Here is a 20,881-nt window from a genome sequence, read left to right as displayed (position 1 = left end):
TAGGTTAGTAAGATTAGCATGCCGATCTGGGCAGCTGGTGTGCCGGGAAGCTTTTAGAGTGTTAACTCAAGCGCTGCGAAGGAGATACGTGGGTAAAAGTCAATATTGAGCAGGGTTGATCTAGAACAAAAAAACAACCCCGTCTGCTGTTATTTTAGGATTGTAAGAGTATTTTTATTGCACAACAGTTTGTGCACTAATTTGCCATTTAAATGTGCGAACACGTGTTTGGATGATACGCTGAGGTAGAAATTGACGACTTTGACTAGGAATTTTGTTTATTAATGCCTATCTTTTTTAGATCAATGATCTTCTTTAGAGTTAGGGCCAATGTTAAATCGATCGATAACCACTAGCCAGGTTTTCTCATTAGCTTCTGGTATATGCTAAAGTCTTACACGAAATCTATAATATCAGAATGTGCTTCAGAATCTTCAGTTTCTTAACGAGCCAATGAGCTTACAGTAAAAGACATACACAAGAAGACAGATCGATGGGTGGATCGCTAGAATAAAGGACCTCAACTGGGAAAGTCCAGCAAATCGGCCAAATTTTTCAAGACATCGTCAACTCATTAAGCTACTAACTAAAAAAACAAAGCTGACATTTAAATCGCAACATAAATAGGACGTTCAGCTCTAATCAAGATGAATAAAACAGACATCACACAAACACACAACCCAATCAATCGTCAATCATGGTGCAGGGTTTCGTGCAAAATCCTCCCTGTTACCCTCTCCCAAAAATCCCACAACACGGCAGCTCGTTAACTTTTTTGGAGTTCCAAATTGGACCTCGTCTTGGAACCGTTTTGATTTTATTATACCCCATCTGAAGCGAAATTGGGGTGATCTTCCGTCCGTTAGTCGTTTATTGATTTCGACTTGAAATTCAAAGGAGGGTTGAAGAAAGAAAGAGAGCGAGCAATCATCAACAACAACAAAATCAACAACTAAACAACACGATCAACGCCATCGTCCTATCGATCGTAACGATAGCCTAACCCTCGTGACTGCATTATTCAATCAAAACACCTCCACAAAGACCATCCGGGGATGGGCCGATCCTCCGATCGTTGCTGCAGGCGAAATTTAAACAGGCCGCGTAAACCATCCACCAATCGATCTGTCCGCGGGAATACGGACCGAACGAAGGCATCAAATCAATAATAGCAACACACACACACACGGAAAGCGGATTCCTCCCTTACCGACGTCCACGCACCTCCACCACGTCGCACGCATGGGGAAATCGTTCAAAATCTTAATCGCTTTATTTTGTAGATTTTATTCCGCATTTATTTTTATTAATTAAAATTTATGACCCCATCGTGGATCAATTTATGGTGCGCCTGGAGAGGGGAATGGCGACGGCAGGAAAAGCCTCCGGAATGGACGAATTCGAATTGCTTTTTGAGTATTCCATCTCCCGCTCGCCACCGCAGCCTTCACCTCTTCCCACACGGTGTATAGGCCTATCAACTTTAGATCAGTGCAAGGTGAACGACGGCACGGTCTGTCTCAATAAGAAATCGAGACAAAAAAGGGGAAACACATACAGCAACGCGCGACATACTACAGTGAGAAGAGCCGGTCCACTAATCTACCATCATCCTCACCATTTTATGGCAGACTCTACCTCATTCGACAAGGAACCAACCGTAGCAAAGCATCGCGAGGAGCTCATCCTTCGCGTGCAGAATTCGTATGCGCGTAGGATGGAAAAATGCGGTGCCAAATCGGCCCGTTCAAGCTCTTTTCATCGATCGGCGTCGACGACGACCTCCCCGAAATATTGGTTGGATTGATGAGCACGAGTGTTATACAAAAAACCGGAGGCTGTCAAAATATTTCGCTCTCAACCGCATCGCTTATCTGATGCCCAGAGGGAGTCACGTTGCTGCTAGCGAGGGTCTCGTCTTCCTGGGACGAGAGGATGGGGCGGGGTATTCGATGGTTTATAATGTCAAGCTATGCCGTTTCCTTACGCTGATGAGGCTTTTTTATTTAAAGGATATGATCTGATGCGGCTTAAAAGTTGGCGACTGATGTTTCTATTTAGTATATGATGTTCAAGAAATTGTAGGTACATCCTCGACCGAATCGTGAAACACCTCAATTACAAGGGACATCAATCCAGTCGTTCAACAAGAATTCTAAGGTCTCTTTCCTTATGATTACACTGAACAAAGAACAACAAATGATAATCAATCCCACCTGGACTAACCAAATCTTTCCTCTTTCGAATGATCTTTTCCAACGACTAACGATCTACATATTTCCTCAACTCCCCTGTTCTTCTCCTTCCCATTGATTTGCCGAATAAAAATGGTTCAAAATCGATAAACTCTCGATCGGGCTCGATCGTGAAATGTAAATCTTCCCACAATCAGCGTTTTCCACTCCCATCCGTGTCACCCAACCGGTCCCAGATGCTTTCCGCAAACAATCGCGGCTGTGCGCCCGCTGTGTAAACGAACAAACTGAACCGTGCGGAGGACCGTGAACGAGCCCGGATCGGAAATTATCATACACGGAGAGGAATAATTTTCCTATAAAAGCAATCTTCTGCCAGCGACCGAATAAAGGCATTCGTGACTTCGGGACGGACAGACAGCTCGTTACGGAGCAATGGGGGACGTGCCGTGCCGGACCGCAAAGGGGCGTTACCTGTTGATGTCTGTTGTTCGTTCCAGAATAATAATGGATGCTGGTTTGCGCGCCGGCCATCTTGCAGGCCCAGCCACTCTCGCCAGGGCCCCCTCGACGAGGCAAACGAGTGAATGGGGTCCGCGGACTTGGAATGTAATTATTCTCAACAAGCCTTTCGACATTTCTTCCTACGTTCGCTGTTCGCGGTCGTTGTTCTTCGGGGACAGGCAGGACGTGCAGTGAGGGGTTCTTCTGATCTGGCTCGCCTTTAGATTGGGAGCGGTCGGTCGGACGGACGAATTCTACCGCCCAGGTTGTACGGTGGAAAGCGCTGCGGGTTCAGGCTGCTTAGCGTGCCTGAAATCCAATCTGACACCCCAGAAAGCAAATCATCCCTTTACCACCTCGATCTCCCTTCGGGCATGCGTCAACATCGAGGCCCACAGCCTTTAGCAAAACAACCTATATTTTTATCTCCCCACATGCATACCACAAACCCCTGCTTCCTTCCCATGGGCGAGATATTCTTGTCTCGTTTCGCTTGTTTTCGCACGGGGTTTCGACTCGAAGGTGTCGACCGAAAGCGCTACGAAAGTCGCCCATAAAGATTACGCCAAACGGGATGAGGAGGACCGAGGCTGAAGCCGATGGCAAAATGCAGTTTAAGAAGCGTAAAAAACAAAATCACCACAAAGCAACAACGCAACGCAAACACCGAAAACCGGATGAAGGCGTAAGAGTTACGTGCAAACACGAGTGCAAAAAAAAGAGAGAAATGAAATAAAAACATAAAACTACCACAAGCGTGCAGCAGAAACCAAAATCGAGGTACGTTTTCCAATCTGTATGCAAGAGGAATGCAAGAGGAAGGAGCTTTTTTTGACACATTTTCGAAAGTGTTAAAACCAACAACTGCCGGATTATTTCCACCTGGATGCACTGCGTCCGAAAGGAAATGGAGGGGGGGGGGGGGATTTTTCTGGCTGCACCACATTTTTCACCATCCCATTACCACCTTCGACATTCTTGACCTTTTTTTTTTTTGCCTGCCTTGACATTATTCCAGCTTTTTCTCTTTATTAAAAATACCATCGATCGATACGCCCAGGTTCGCCACGGATTACGATCGGCTCGTTGCACCGTTTGCATGATGGCATTCTCTGATCTGTGATCCCGAGTGAGAGTTGCGTGTGGAGCAGTACGATTGCAAATGCTAAAATGGCACGCAGTTTATTTTAAAGCTGCCGTCAGTTAGCGGTCAGATTTGGCTGACACTGACAGCCGGATCGTTACATGTAGATTTTAGGATTAATATTTCATCAGCTTCGCTCCCCACAGGGAAAGTGTTGTTTGCGCGATAAATTACTTTGCGTTTTGCGCTTATTTTATTTGATCTTCAATTGAATAAAAATGTCTCTAGCTTAAAAATAATTTATTTTGTCGATCATCATGAAATATGTATTACAACAAGCAGAACGAAGCTTGTGTGCGCCTAGTGGTTAGGCAATGCGCATACGGTAATGGAAATGTATAGTTGATTTTTTTTATGAGATCAATTTGTCGTCATCAAAAATTCAACAAAGTAAAATTTATTTATAAATCGACGACAAAACACTCAGCCACGATTTATCGCCCACTTTTCCATTAATTTATTCTAAGCAATCCCACATTTTCTGTCACAAAACTTTACACAAATTTCTCCCACAAAAGCGACAAAACCAGCTCATCGAATCGAATGCCGTAAAAGACACAAAAGCCATACTAAATCATCAAACAGAAGGCTTGAACCGGAGTCACGCTGTTGAAGCGCTGTCGATGAAAAATTAGCTTTGGGAAACCCGTTCGGCGAGAGAAGCAGCAAGTAAGCTGATTGATTTATGGGTACCCCATCGTCCATTTCTCTACCCACGTACCAATAAATCGTGCAATGCATTAAAGATGCATTAGGCGCATCGCTCGAAACAGCGAAACTGCATTTCACCCACCGTACACCGAACAGCGAACGGAGCAAAGATCAATCAAACATGCAAATTGGTACAACCCGCAGACGCAACGGAATGTCCAACCGTGCATGACACTTCCATTGACGATCGACGATCGAATCGGTTTTGCCATTTTCCAGACGTTCCCGTTCCCTTCGGGATGGAGTTTGACAAGTTGATGCTTTGTTTATGCCAGGATCGTGTAACTGAAAGTCGGTTCGGTTGGGCGTTGTTGTTTACCGTGGGCATACCGGATCACAAGATTTTCCGCAAACGAAACGCTACATTTGTCCACCCTTGTTTTTGCTCGGCAGGGCGCTGGCTGTTGCTACTGTCCTGTACGAATAAACAGTGAGATGCCCGAAATAGAATGGTTCGGGATGTTGGCAGACCTTCGAAGAATTTTTGATCCAAAACAGTGATCTACCACTGCTGGTCTACCATTTCTAGCAAGACTTTTACTTGCAGTAGGGCTCTATTTTCACCAGATCCAGATTCTTTGCAATTGTCTTCACTCCCTCAACGCACCAGCATGTGTGATGGTGCTGGTCGATCCGCATACAATCCCAAACGGTAACGGTACAAGAAAGATGGAATGAAGCTCCTTTAGACACCGAGCCGGTCGAGACGAGGTGGCAAAGAAAACTCGATACTCGAAGACACAGCATTCAACGCCGGCCATGTTTGACTGTCCCGGTTGATATTTATGTTTTCCTCCCTTCCTTTCGGCTCGTTAGTCAATTACGTCTTGGGCCGCCTTTTTCTTGTTCTCCCGCTGCTGCTGACAGGGCCAGGGCGAAAGCAAGGCAATGCGAGCCACCGCATGGTTCCCGGGGTTAGTGTTTTTTTTTTTCTTCGTTTGCTTCCTTTGCCTGCCAGACCCATATCCACAACTCGAGATCGGTATTTGGCTCGTTTCAATGTGAAGGAATTTTGTTTTCTCTCCACCATTTCCACTGGCAGCGTTCCTTATGCGTTTTGTTTCTCATTCACGGAAGGATACAAACGTTGTGATAAAAAAACCCATCATCCGAAAATGGTTTGACTCGCCGAACATTACCGAAATTGTATCTTATCTGTTGGGCCAGGAAGGCGTGCGCACGAGCATTCGCGTGTTTGCGTTTCCTGGTTCGGCGAGGATCCTTTTTTGGTACCGTGCCGGCTTCCTTTCGTCCGTTTTCCGATTTGCAAAACAATATTTTCCCGATTGGGATTGGGCCTTTTATTTTTTTCCGCACGTAGAATTCAATATTTGGGCATAGAATTTCCTAGCGGTCTCTCGGTCTTCTTTGAAGGTCTCGACAACAAGGGACGCACAGGCGCATTAAACACTGAACACACTGAAAAGTCAAACCGTACGGCAGTGGGTAAGAACGATTTGTTTTCCACTTCCACGAACCGCTCATCCCATCTTATGACACTTGGCGTGCATTGTTGGCTCGGGTCAATAAAACAAACAAAAATCCGACTAAGTCCTGCAGACATGCAGTTCAAAGGGCCGTGCTTTTGTGTTTTTTTCTGGTCCCTTTTTTGTGCAAAACTACCTGCCCAATTCTATGGAGCTCAGTTGGAAGATTTGAGCTTGCGTCGTCTTCAACCCCCTGTAAGGAACATGCTGTGCTCTATTCTTCCTTCCTGTCCCTTCTTGACCTCGACCCGCCCCAACACAACTGGACACTGTGGATGGATTAGGTTCACCGGACCAAAAAAACAGAGAAACCGACGAGCAAAGTCCCCTGCTTTGGATGTTTGTCGTGCTTTACCCTCTTACCCTTAATCCGGACAAATTATCCGGACGCAATAGCGCAAGCTAACTCCCGTCCGAAGCCGGAGATATGATAGACTTCACATTGGAAGCCTACCCTGCCATACCGGAACCTAACACCGGAGCTTAGGGCTGCCGACAGTGCGTCGCCGTACGGGAACGCAACTGAGGCTTCCCTGCAATTGCGTCACGAGGAAGAAGCCTCAGTCCCGAGCACACGGAAGGTGTCAACGGGCAGCATGGAACGGCCGGTGTCCACTGTCAGTTGTTCTCTGCGCTCAATCGGAAAAGGGTAAGCAGGCGTGCACAAGGTTTATAACACCCGCTCGATAAGGCTTCGCTTTTCAAGGCTGGTCAACGGAGCTTGATATGCAAACGAAATACACACCAACAAATAGCTACAAACTCACGATATCGGCTAAACACATGGTAGTTCTTTAACCCGTTTCGGTCTACCCCAACCGAACGGGGTGGCACAGGAAGCTGGCAAAATTTTTACACGTTAACAAGTCCGGTACTTATACGTACTCTGGCCTCGGGAGGGTAAGAGCTACACTTATAAACCGCAAGCACTCACCAACTCACAGCCATCTGTACGCCCATTCGCGTGTTGTGTAAAGTCTGCGTGGAAAGGTGCCTACAGGGGGTAATACGATACTAGCCGTACCAGGGACTTCACTGGAGTTCGAGGACACACAAGACATGCAAAGGAAGAAAACGGAACAGTAAATCTTGTCCGACGAATCGGCAGCAATAACACCTAGTAGGTCTTGGCTGTCTTATGCCAGCTCTTCTACGCCGTCGAACAAGACGCGTAAGAAACGTGCCCTCGCAAGAAGAAGCAACCACAAGGGGTGGAACGAAAGCCCTCAACGTCGTCCGGGACGCTTACAACCTTGGCACATTATTTCCAGCCAGTTTGGCCCGATTGGCTACGATTACTCTCGTTCATGCATAACGAGAGTCATCCGTCAAACACAACTTCACGACACTTGGGCGAAACCCTCCGGTTTCCGAAGGTGCAAGTTTTTGCGCTACACCGCACTACATCGGAACGCTCGATCGTTCGCTGATAGTTGTCGATCAAGGCAATCATCATCACCATCATCATCATCATCGCCGCCATCACTTTTTCTACGGCCTTTCAGCGTGTTCTGCCGCAAGCAAGCAAGTTATCAGATATTCTTTTCGCGGTGCCGTTTTGCCTTTTATTGCTGAGTTACTGTGTCGTCGACCCTCTTCAAACATGCCACCGGACAGGGACACGATCCTGGCCCCGGGGGTTGCTCCCTCCCCATCACTAGCACGTGCAATTAGCGAGCGAATGCTAGTGTGTGTCTTTGTGTGATCGTGGTACTATGGTACTACGCTAACCTGCACGTACAGAAGGCTCAAAATAGCGAGATCATCCAGAGAAAGAGTGGGTTGTAAAACTCCACCTCAGCACTTCGCTACACTCCGATTAAAAATAGAGAAAGAAGCGCACGGAAACGAGCCCGTAACGGCTCCCTGCCGATGGCTATGGTCCGGAACCGGCCGTCGTTTATAACCTACCCCATTCGCCCGAGCTTACCGTGTACGACCTTTTCGAAGGTTTTATGATCTGCATCGTACAGTGATTGAATTTGGTGCAGTAAACGGGTGTTGCGAATAGTCCCTGCTGGCTGCCGAACTCGGTCGCACAAGTTTCGCTTCAACGGACACTACCTTTGATCGCTGCAGGCGTGCTTGAGACTTGGGAGCGATTTTTTTTTCGGCAATATTCCGCTTTAGCTAACAAGCAATTAACGAGCGTCTTTTGGATGGAAGATGATTTATCATCTTTCCCACTGCGTTGGTATTGAGTTAACCCGGTAAATTATTGCCACGAGGGTCCTTCAGTACCCCCAGGCCAATGTTTTCTTTCCACTTCAAACAGGCAAGCAGTAACGGGGAAGAGGTTCGAGTTTTTGAAGCTCAAATAGAAATGAAACAGAACCTTATAGAACTCTTTTTGAGCTGCCGCTGCTGCTACTGCTTCTGCTAGCCGCCCTGTTCGACACAGTTTACACGAGCTAAACCATGTCGAACAGGCTTAATGTAAAGGAAGAAGTTCCGGTGTTTCATTACCTACTTTTCCCACTACGCGACGGTGTGTAACATGCTTTTATGGGCGACACCCCTTAACACAATACAAACGATTTAAACGACAAGCGACAAACCGCTTCCCGGATGCAAACAGAGAACGGCCATTTCACCCTGCGAACTCTAACCGAGCCACCGAGTGTCCCATTATCGGTCGTGGTCCGCGCCATCCCATAACTCGGGTAAGGTACATATTTGACCAATTACTCAAATATTGATCAGTAGCGTCGGCACCAGTAACGAAAGCATCCGGGGGTCCGGTGGCGAGACCAACACGTAGAGACCGGTAGCGTGCTTTCGCTGCGTGTTTTGGTACAAAAGTAACCCAGCACATAATGGGGCCTTACCCGGGGCCTGACTAAACACTGTTCACCCTTTCAGCACCCGTTACGTGGTGTGGCCTAGCGAGGCCTTGTTTGTACAGAAATCGAATTCTGCATCTATGTCAATAGGCAGCTACACAACACCCGTGTGTCCGGTGGTAGCAGCGCACCGGAAGATCGGACCCAACAAGCAACACCAGCCTCTAGCAAACAGCCTGTTTCCCAGCCATCATCTCCACAAGAAGTAGCGTGCGGCTCAGGCTCCACAAGACCGATGGGAGGATGGAGGCGGGATGAATGTAGGGAAATTGTAAATAAGAAGGCTTTTCACAAATACACTTTTCACAGGCTGCACACTAACCACAGGCGAACGAGCTGGTAAGAGCGATCGTCGAGACTCGGGTCAGCAACACGATCCGGTTGTCCGAGATCTCCAAATCTTCGGTTCCGTTGGGGACGCTATCTTGGAACATGAAGCTGCAACGGCCGCTAGCTAATTATGATCGCAATGATTATGCTGTGCCCGAAGCTACACGAGGCGGCATAACATTACGCGGAAAGTTGATAATGATCGAGTGCGAGTGGAACAATGAGAGGCACTGTAAACTGGTTTGCGTCACGGTACTTGCTAGTCCCGCGAATGGACACAGTGGAGAAACTATATTAAACTCTTTCTTGGAATTAGGAATGTATTAACTCTCAACCTTTCCATCCTGGAATATGTAAATTCTTATCCTTAAGACTAAAAAGTCAGTATGAGTCTATATTATGCTTTATGCTATGTCTATAATGCTCTTAAAAATAGCTTCTTAGGACCTTCATAGACAATGAGTGAGATAATCTGATAAAGATCAGCTAGCTGTAAAAAATCGCACTTCATCTATTTCATTTCAAATCTCACTTTAATTCTCCACAACTCCTCAACTGATGTCGTGACGTTCGATCGCCAACCCATTCTCTACGTGCCACCAAACATATCTTCGAAGCACAATGAATGAGAGCGATTGATTGGTTTGCTTTCGCCACCCGGTCGCTACCCATACATTCGCCCATCCACATCTTCAAACCTCCCGGCACAACAATTCAGACTCCTATTGACTCCAAGCCCGCACTGGCCGAAACCTCAACTTCCAATCACTTCCATGAGCCAAGTCCAAGTGGGCCACAGCCGAACCGAACACTCGGCGATGTAAAGCGCCACATCTCTCGGGCGCAGCACGCCATCCATCATGGCCGCAACTCGATGAGGCCGGCCATCGAAACTTCGGAGCCGCCACTTCTCGTCAGACTCGCAACGAGTTGGCAATTATGGTGTGGTTGTTTTCGTAATGATTCAAATTTCACCCACCCTGACCGGGGGGCGGCCTGGCGGGGTGAGTGGGATGAGCAGGACGATAAATACACTCTGTCTCACCAAACGGTGGTTGTGCTCCGCTCGTTAGCAAACCCGCTCATGGAGGCCCCCATTCCGAGAGTTCAAGCCGTTTTCCTCCGTACGAAACGCATCTTTTTGGCAAATCGGTGCTTGCTTTCCTTCTCGTACGTACGCCAGCGTGTACATTGAACTATAATTGGTGGTGTGCAAGCGAGTATAGGTGTAGGACGTAGAAAAGTGATGAAGTAAGATGCAAGAAGCGATCGACGAGAAAGATCCTATTAGATGCCTGTATACTGCACGTATTACACTGCACTAGAAGATTAGCAGTTCAAAGTGGTGAAAACTCTGCAAAAAGCCACTCCTTTCAGCTACAAATGAGCTCCACAGTGAGTGAAGTTCAACAACCGATGGTTTGTGCGGTGTTTGGTTTGACTGTGCCGAAGAACTCCACAAGAATGACGATATCTATGGGAACCGAACTGCACTTAATGAAACTATTTTTTAAAGCCCCATCAACCAACTCCAACACCGTGCCGCTTTGATTAATACGAAACAGATGAAAACGTTTGAATTGCAGTTCCAGCGCCCATATGTCCACCACGACGCCCAACATGCCAGCGACGAATAATAATCATGTTGAGGATGACGGAACGATAGAGAGGCCGCCTCCGGGTTTCCAACACTTGATCCTTATCGCGCCCCATTGCGGTGACAGCGAAGCGTGAAGCGCACCCGAGACACACACACACCAGCGGAAAACCCTGCTGTTCTCCTATCGACAATCAAAATTCTCACTTCATTTAAGCTAATTTAAAACCCTCCTGAAGGGAAGGCGCGAGTGGAGACGGTGCCAGCACATGTGAGGTGATTATTTATGCCAACTTCCAAGGAACCGAATGGCTTCCGGTTCCGGAGCAACGACGACGACCATACCGACGACAGACGCTACGAACATCACACTTGAGATCCGCCAGCCCCAAGTCCATCTGGCTTGAGGCGAAGGATTCGTCGGGCCAACAACGCAAAAGTATCAAATTTCCTTCCAGTGATGAGGAAAGGGAAATGACGAGAAGCATGGCAAACAGAACTCCGAAAAACTCCATATGAACAAATTATACTTTATTTATTCTAATTTAAAACCTCATCAGGCGAAGGCTCTGCGGGATGCGTTCGCTTCAATATTTGTCCAACGCTAAATAGGAACATTTAAATGTACGAATGAAGAAAAAAAAAAGGTTGTTGGAAAAACAAAACCAACGCAACTCACGAGAAATGAGTTAGAAACGATGGTGCATAAGAATGAGGAGGCGGCAAGAACGGAACGGAGTTTCTCTTCCTGCACATGTCGGTTGATTCCGTCGTCTTGAAGAAAAAAGGGACGACTGATGCGTATATTTAATTGGAAAGGAGCCACTACACAAGCAGGCAAGCAAGCAAGCAGGCAGGCAAACAGGCACCACAGAACAGCTAGTTGCCGCTATCGGGAAGAGAAGAGCAAACCAAATATGTTTTTTGGCAGATGCTTTTTTGTGGGTAATGACAACTTGAGGATTCGTTTCCTAAGGCCAGAGCTGCTTCATTCGAACATTCGAAAGCTAATACATGATTATGAGGTTACCGGAACCCATAATCGTTTTGGCGCTTAAGTTTTTATCGTCTTTTTGTGTTTCAGTGCTTTGAAGCGCGAACACATATCTCAAGGAATGTAAACTCAACTCCTACAATACGTGAAAAAGATATTACTGTTCAAAATAATAATAAAAACCTACAAAAAAGCCAACAAAATAGACAAAGAAGAGACATTAAAAATATTCAATCACATGTTTTCAATCGCAAACCTTAACGAGCGAAGAATTTAATGGCTCAAGACGACAGTTTTCTGTGCTCCTCACTTCCACACACACAAACACGCGCTCGGTCACAAATACGATCACGTGCGATCGATTGTGCTATCTTGTATATTCTTTCGGATCAACTTTCGGCAGTTCCGGGCACATCCACCCGGTGCACATTCCAAATGTCATTCTTAATCGTAGAATCGCCGCCACTAACCTGCCCCGTGTGCTGGCGTTGCTGTGAATGTCACCAAAACAAAAACGCCGAGCACCGCAAATGGTGCCGCTAAATGTTCATAAATCTATCAAATAAATTATTTCCCTCACGATCACCACCAGCTCAGCTCCACCGGCCGGGAAACTTCTCCGCGTTCGTCGCGAGTGACAGCCATGCCGAAAGAAAAGCATGTATCGCGGGGACGTGGATAGCGATGTTCTGGCGATTGTGATGACACTTTATGGGACTTTGATTTTCGGGAATTGATGAAACCTGACACCACCGCCGAATGGCATAAGGAACGATTTCGTCACCGGAGGCCCCCCAACCCACCTTTCGTTCCATTAAACTGTCCGGAGGCATATGGGATTGCGAAAAGGAAAAAAAAAACCTCCGAGCGAATAACTAATGATCGTAAAAGTGGTGACATACAATTTTCCTCACGTCGTGATTTACAGTCAGTGGAGATCTTTTAAAAGAGAATGTCAACATGAACCTCGGCCGCACTTTCATCCAATACTTCATCCACATCCTTCGCGCATCGTTCGCGAACCGGTCAAGCCAAACTGGCATGTCCGAAAGTAAATAGTGGTCGAAGCGGAAGACACCGGCGCGTCGAGCGGTGTCCTCCCTTGCGCGGCGTCGGACAGGAACGATGGACGTAAATTAACATAATTTATCGACCGTTCTAGGCGCATAATTTCGTGTCGCCAGTGTATATATATTTTTTTTTGTTTCGTCCTCCTCGCCCGTTCTTGAGGGTCGCTTAATTACGAGTACGTGTAAAAACCCGGGAAAAGCAGTGGAGTGGCAACAATAAGAACTAACAGGGAAGGGGACAAAAAAAGCTGTCGTAAAACGATCCCGAACCCCTGGAAGGGTTGATGCTGATCGTTAGGAGGTAAATGATCATCCTGTCGTTTAACGAGTGTGTGAGACAGTTGGGTTGGGTGGTGAAAATTAATCACGTCCTCTAACCTTCCGGATGAACTGATTTTGCTCGTTAATCTAACGACTCTTGGTAGAACCTAGAACCTAGTATCAAAGGTTTTTTGTTGTGTGCGATTTATTTTCACACGCATGTTGGTCGGTTTTTGTTTTTGATGGTAGCGGAAACGAGCAACGTTGGCATCTCTTATTTCATTAAGATTTCATAACATCACCAACCCAAAACTACTTGTTAAACAGAAAGCGAATCTTGTTTTTATGGCGATCGATTGAGCATTCCTAATGTTACCGCCATGAAGCGCTGTCCAACAGCCGATCCGGCATACCGGTGTTCGATTTTTCGCATCGATCGGACCACATGAAAGGCGCACGGACAAAAAAACACACTCTGGACAACTATTTACCGAGGCACTTCACATCAGCCGGCCAACAAGCAACAGGAACCGAAATCACATCACGTACGCACCGTCCACCAGCCCTTCAATCAATTGCGTGCTTGTGTTGGTGGTTGTTTTTCTCTCTCTCTGCCGAAGCCCACCGTAGAATCTGATTGAACCATCGCGCCCGGTTGAAGCCCCGGCCGCCGATTATTAGTATTCCCGGCAGGTCCGAGCACCCACCCGAGGTGTGGACGGTTCACAAGCGCAATGAAGTCGAAGGAAAACAACGATCGAAATCGGGAAAAGATCTGTTGCTTTTACGAGCCCAAAAACGTTGGATAAGGCTCATACATCAGCGGTTTGAATTGAGCCCTCGTTTCCCGACAGACCCGAACCTTGATGAGAAGATGATTATCGCACAAAGAAATTGGGAAGGTGCGCGTGTTCTGGGTGTGCGTGTGTTTGTGTGCGCCGATCGTACGCTGATATGTTGCACGATCGAATGGTAAGAATCAAGAAGGAAAGGAAACATAGACATGGGAGGAAACAACCACCAACCCGTCCCACGGCACACCACCACCAAGACGGGGCCACCGTCATCGTACCGGGACCCGGCCGACACACAACGCCGAAAGACCGATCGATCCACAAGCTTGTTAGAAAGCTCGATTAATGGAGCCTCCTTCAGGCCGGGGCACCGAGCGCCGTCGGTCGGTCGTTCTTGGTTTCTTGGCTCGCGCTTCAACGTTCGCTAATGAGAAGCTTGCACAAGGATCTATCAATTACGTTCGGCCTCATCTGTTCCCGGGCCCAATCCGGCCCGGAGCAGGCACCAACATTCGGATAAGCGGGGGGTTTTTCCATAATTTAAGAATTCACCATCGATCAGCTTGTTTATGAGGAAGTGTACAATTATCCCTTGCTGGACCGTAGCCTCGTACAGTCAGTCCGATTCTAAGCCTCACCCCCGTCATCGACTCAATTTTGTGTTTGTTTGAACAACAAATTGCTACCCCGTGGGTTCCCACTACCACACAGCAGAGCTCACTTTTCATGAGCCAAATTGCATATAACTACGGTAGCGAGCCTCCGGTGCTTTCCCCCCGTCTGGTCACTTCCCAGCGGCCTCGATCGTAGTTCGATCCCGTGTGATCGATTTCCTTTCTCCCGGCTACTAGAAATCACAGCGATCGATTCGATCGACCGATCGAACCATGGCTCACACGATTACCGCACGTAATCAGACGTCCAAATTTACCTCCTAATGAGACCGGTTCCACCCACTCCCGGAACGGAACGGAAAGCACCGAAATCGACCGAAATTAGTCCGATCATTGATCCCCTTCGCTTCCTCTCACCCACGGACACATGTAATCACAATGTAATTGAGTGGCTTTTCCGCGAAACCGTGGGCATCAACTCCAGCGCCCACAGCAATCACAAATCGGATGTATTTAGCAAAACGATAGGCACGGCAGGGTTGGGAGGTGGAGTACATCCCTAACCCCCCCCCCCCCCCGCACACAGAAACAGTAAGGTCCCGCCATATCGACACGGTTTGCATTTGATTGCCGGTGTTTGGATTGCGGAGTTAATTGGGTTTTTGTTGATCATTTGTGGAGCCTCGAAGATCGGTAGGCCTTTTTTGGGGATATTCATCCGATAGATTATGCTGATTATATCCGTTGATCTGGTGCTGGTAATTTTGGCAGAAGATTAGGCAAATTTCTAGAGCAATAATTACCTCGTGGAGATATGGAAAACAAATAATGGGGCCCAATTTTGGTATAACTGTAGTACATTAGCGTTAGTGTGATCTGCCTGGAATGGTCTGTGGAATAACGATACGTTTGTCCCTTGTACAGTTTTTTTTTAGGAATTGGATGAAAACCAATTCTCTAACCTCCATAAAACTCCACACATAATCTCTAACAACACAAGTAAATAAAGACCACCGCAGGACACCGGCAGCATCCAACAACAACACAACAAAAATCAGAAGCTAAAAACGATTCAGCAGCAGCAGTCATAAAATCGATCGTTTGCCCATAGATTCCAGTAGCTCGTCTTCCAACGACCATGAAGATCTTCGCAGGTAGCCGACCGTGCATAGAACCCGCATCCGAAAGAAACCTTATCCGCATCAGAACGGCTACAAGCTGTACGAGTTCCTGGAAACATCTGACTGGCATCGGTCCCAGCTTGCCGCTACTGCACAACTTGGCGAGACTCGAAGAGATGCACCTCTTCCAGGAACCGGTGTATATCTCGGGGGTTTGTAATGATTTCCCCGGAGCGCTATTACCCCTAACTGACAGTTGTCCAATTTGGGAAATGATGTTACCCGTCCCCCGGGGGGACGTCCACCAAAATTGGTAAGGTTATGAACCCATGCAAAACTCATAATTGACTGTAAGCTTGCGTACTCCGTTAGCGCTAGAATGTGTGGCGAACGGTTCACGCCGGCAAATGGTGTACCATCACCACCACAGCGTACGGCCGCTTCGGGGCGCAATCGTGTCTGGTTAGTCCACTTCGCCCCGCAGCAGCACTAACCAAACTGAACAGATAATTGCCTCCGATACCCTTTCCGGTTGCGTGGTATAATTGTAAACAGTTTCTCGCACTTACCGAACAGCTGCCGACAGGCCGAAGTAGTACCGCAACAGGAACGTGGCCGCACACGGTGCCGTCGACAGGCCGTCCGTGAGCAGCAGGGCAACGCCCGGAAGTTGCGGATCGTAACCGCAGGCCGTTGCGTTGCGTCCAGCCAACCACCGCACGGCCCACCCGACCGTCACCAAGCAGTGGCTAATGACGAGCGGCATCAGGCTCTTGTCCCACCGCTTGGTAGACAGGATGAGGCACAGTGTAGCCACGATCGCCGTCCCTAGGGCGGCCACACTCCACGACGTAAGCCACACCTCGGCAAAGTGTTTCTCGTTCTGCTCGAACATAATGTCCGCCTCGCACAGTGGCGCACACCGGCCGGATCGGTTCAGCTGGACGTACAGGTTCGAACGCTGCAGGCCCTGGCAGGATGGGCGATCCGATACGAGCACCTCACCTTCGGCCGGTTCACCCGGCCCCTGCATGCACATGTGCTCGTGGTTGTTCTCCTCCGGGAACCGATTGCAGTCCAGTGCCGAAGGCCACGGAAATCCAAACCCCTGCAGGATTGGGTGACACCGATTCTTCACCGTGTTGCACAGACTTCGACACGGGCCGATCGGCATCGATACCTTGGGCGTACACATCGGCACGTAGGTGGCACACAGAAAGAACTTTAGCTGCTTGCTGCAACCGAACTGGATCAGTGGAAAGAACGTCTGGAGCGTAAAGTTTGCATCCGACTGTAGCTCATGGCCGACGATGTTTGGCAGGGACGTTTCATTGTAGCCAATGCCCCGGCACAGCTCGATCCGGATCGGTTCGCAAGTCCTTTGGCTGGAGAAATCAGAATTGGTGCCGAAGGCAGGCGCAGCTGCCAGCAGCAGATAACTCGAGATCACTAAACACACTCTTGGCAGCACTGCCATTTTGACCATTTTGCTTTTGTTTTCGCTCGTCTTCGTCACACCTGCCGAAGCTGCTTCAGTTTGCACTCTTATCACACCGCGGGGTTTATTTTTAATTGTTTACACTATGTCCACAAATATTTCACCGTATTTTCAAGCGACCACTGCTTCACTGGCAATTGCATTTCCCTGCGTACTGCGGATAATTCACCCAAACAGCTCCATAATGGCGTACCCCGTCTTAACGTTAGGGGTTCCCGCTAGTTTCGTACCCTCAGCGCTGAAACGATTTACGAAGATGGGTCAGTCCGAATCCCGCTAACCTTCACGAGGGACTCGTTAGTGTCGTTGGCGCGCTGCTTTTACGCGTCGAGTCTTTCCAGTCGGACCCAGTTATTTTCCACCCAAAAACTCTCGACAACCACGATCGACGAGCGTTTCCCCTCGCTTGCCCAGCAATCCCCGAGACGGCCGGGGTTTCGGGATGTTTTATGATGGTCTTCTCTTTCCTCTCGTTACCAATCGCATCATCATCCTGCGGGACCACTTTTAACAACGGGCAGCCAAACAACAGACAACGGAATGGAGCGTCTGAACGTGTTTCTTTTAACGTTCGTGAACCCGTTTTCTCGTTCGGACCCTGTTTTGTTCCACCGCCGTTCTTGCAGTGAGTTTTACGCTTCTCTGTTTACACTTTGTTTCGCGCTTCTTGCTCAGCTCATTGGCTCACTCAGCTCAGCTCACCCTCAGCTCACGTCTCACTCGATACGATCGTGATCTTGTTGATCTGAGATGTTGTTTATAGAGGTTTTTTACACTTCAAAAAACAAAACTTGTGAAAAATTTTGCACACTTTAACCTTTTGACCATTTCGTTTGATTTGAACCACCTGTTTCGTTCAAGCACACTCTCCGCCCCAGATATGTAAACCTGTAAATACAAAACCCGACTCAGTGTATGCCTCATAACTCGATATTGAACATCACCGAACCGAAAGCAAGGGGCCAACCATGTACAAAAATCTCAAAAAAAGAAACAAACACTCCCTAAAACAAAACACTCACAGACACACACATGGTTGAGCTGGTTGTCGGGCATATTCGCGCGTCTAATTAAAAATAAATCATCACTCAACACTGGCCTGATTTTTCCGATCTTCATCTCCATCTTGCTCATGCACAGCGGTATAACTCTCCACGCAGCATCCGCGTGGCGTAGGTGGAAAAATGCACAACAACCACGATCGTATATGTGTGCGGATCGAACCGGTCTCATGTTTATTTTTGCACCGAACACGTACTCTGCGGCGCAATCACACCGGAGATGGGGCGCGCGTGAAAACGCAAGTCGTCGCTGGCGGTGTGTTTTTCTTCTCATATTTTCGTGTTGAATGAGTAAACTCACACGAACCAAACATAGCGGACACCCCCAAAAACCCAGCCCGGTCAATCTGGCGCAAAAATTAAAACCATCTGATTTTAATTTCCAGCATCCAGGGGTGAGACGGCGAGCAGATTCACCGCACAGTCTCACGCTCATCACGCCTGCTCACCAAAGCAATGTGGTGTATTTTGGTGCGTGTTTGTGTTAGTCCGGTTAGAGCAAGTGAGACAACGAATGAGACGAATCTCGATCCCATGCGTTCTGAGATGGAAAACCACGCCAGAACATGTGTGGATGTGTGGTGCACGCTGGGTGAGAAACAAACCCCCAACATAAACAACGCACTGCGCGACTGTTTGTGCCGTTAGCCGAATGGCGGCGGCGGCGGTTGTAACAAATAAGTAAATACTGCAGAAACCATCTGCCGACACGTACCCGGGGCGGCAGTAGGCGCACAGAGTGAGCGCACCCGAGAGGAAAAACATTCCGTCACCGCCACAAACTGAAACAATATTTGAGCACCCACACATCGAACCCCGGACCTTCGATCGGCCAATGATTCTGAACTGAAAGCGAGCAACAAGTACGCTACGCACTTTGGAAGCACGGTACAACTGGCTGACGTTTCACTGCTCAGGGCACGCCAAAAAAAACACGGTAACATGAGACCGTAGGGTGGTCTGGATTCAAACCACCATTGACACCTGATAACAACGATAACATCCCCCACGTTACTGCCCGCTGTATCGGTGGCACCTTCTGTCTGTGTGCCATCCGCACAGCGCGTAGTTGCTCCGGTGTTCATGCCATTCCGTGTTTCCGTGACGTCGTTCCTCGCCCGGGGTTGAAGATATTCTGCAGGCCCCCTGTTTTAATGACACTGCACAAATTCACACCTTTTTGCCTTCGCACAGATCTGTGAACTGAATTTGTTTTGTCTGACGATCGAACATCACGCTTGAAATCGCTTAGATAGGTTGAGTAGAATGAGATTACTTCACTTGTATCATTGTACCGCGTTGATGGGATTAAACACGACAAGAGCTTTAGCGTTTATGTGTGTTCAAAGCTTCAGCACACATTCCAGTATCAGTTGATAACCGCACGCGAGGACAAGATACGGATTGCCATCCACCGGCAACTCATCCACCATATTAATCCACCTGTGATCTGATCGATAGTGTTGTGACTTGCTGCGGTTTGATTTCACAATGTTCCAATAAAGGTACTGTTTCCGCACACGCTCGTAACCTATCGATTGCAGTAAATTACTTACAATTTTTTTAAGCACAACACTAGAGACCTAAAAACGCAACGTTTAGTACGCAACTAAACCGCGCGCACCGAATTCGAAGGCAACACGAGGGCGCGCACAAAACTCCCACCGACATGCAAGTCTTTCGTGAAAAAACTGAGAAATTTATCTCGAGCCGAAGACGTTGAACCTGCTGGTCGCTCTCGCCGGAGTGGTTTCCGGATGGGAGCAAAATTCCTACGTGCGTTCGCTCCGGTGAGCGAGAGCATACGGAGCGCACTGTGGGACAAATGATGAGAAGCATTCTTGGGAATTGGATTGCTAAATAATTTTAAGATTTTTCTTTTTTTTTTATTCATAAAGAACGGTCTGGCCGTATTGCTGATTTTTCTTTTTAAAGACTTGCATATCTTGACCAACAGTTAGTGGAATAAGATACATATTTTTCATACACAAATTTTATACATCGATTTCTTAACTGCTCTTTATCTCAAAAATAGCAAAGTCGTAACAAGCATTTTTGAACAGGAAATACGATTAGTCTACAAGATTGTAGAATAATTTAAATTTTAAAAAGTTGAGTTAACATATCCAGGGTGGCCTAGTAGAATATCCCGGTTACAAAGTGGTAGTAGCGTAGAATATTTTTCTTCTTCTCTAACATTTATCCCTAGTTTTTACTCCGAACTCCAAGTGAAACTCCAATGCTAAAGGGCCACGAAAAATCCCTCATTATCTCATCTGAATCGTTTCCTCATATAAAGAAATGATTTTGTTTTGTTTGGATAAATTAGGTAAAAGACCTTCGAAACGAGAAGCCTAAGATTCTTTATGTTTATGTTACTTTATACCTAAATGTTACTTGAGAACAACAGAGCTTCAAAAAATTAACTGTTTTTTATTATTTTTATTAATAGTACTTATAGTTTGCTCGTCACAGTTTTTCAACAATTTTTGCAAACATTTGAACAAAAATTCGACTACATTGTGCTACTTGCTAGATCTGTCCAACTACTCCACACGAATCACCCACTGTATAAAAAGTATGCGTACGCACCATTCTCTCTCTTTCTCAACCTTTTTTTCTCTCTTTATCACGCATACCTCGATGATTTATGCTCT

At 47.4% G+C, this 20,881-nt stretch overlaps 1 protein-coding gene across 4 annotated transcripts in view; it reads right to left on the bottom strand.

Moving 5' to 3' along the window:
* LOC118513545 (frizzled-4) overlaps nucleotides 1-20,377 on the bottom strand; it is a 41,564-nt gene extending 21,187 nt beyond the window's left edge. The window contains exons 1-2 of one of the 4 annotated variants that reach the window (XM_036059427.1): nucleotides 19,781-20,377; nucleotides 16,235-18,051 (exon numbers count right to left, since the gene is read on the bottom strand). In XM_036059427.1, the coding sequence (XP_035915320.1) occupies nucleotides 16,235-17,151 (917 nt within the window). In that variant the 5' untranslated portion in view covers nucleotides 17,152-18,051; nucleotides 19,781-20,377. Of the gene's footprint in view, nucleotides 1-16,234; nucleotides 18,052-19,260; nucleotides 19,369-19,780 lie in introns of those variants that run through there. The other 3 variants (XM_036059431.1, XM_036059430.1, XM_036059429.1) reach the window with 3 other exon arrangements.
* Between the last annotated feature and the right edge of the window lie 504 nt (nucleotides 20,378-20,881).

Source organism: Anopheles stephensi, chromosome 3 (assembly GCF_013141755.1).
Source record: "Anopheles stephensi strain Indian chromosome 3, UCI_ANSTEP_V1.0, whole genome shotgun sequence".
Classification (NCBI taxonomy): domain Eukaryota; kingdom Metazoa; phylum Arthropoda; class Insecta; order Diptera; family Culicidae; genus Anopheles; species Anopheles stephensi.
This window is presented reverse-complemented; position numbering and strand designations above follow the sequence as displayed.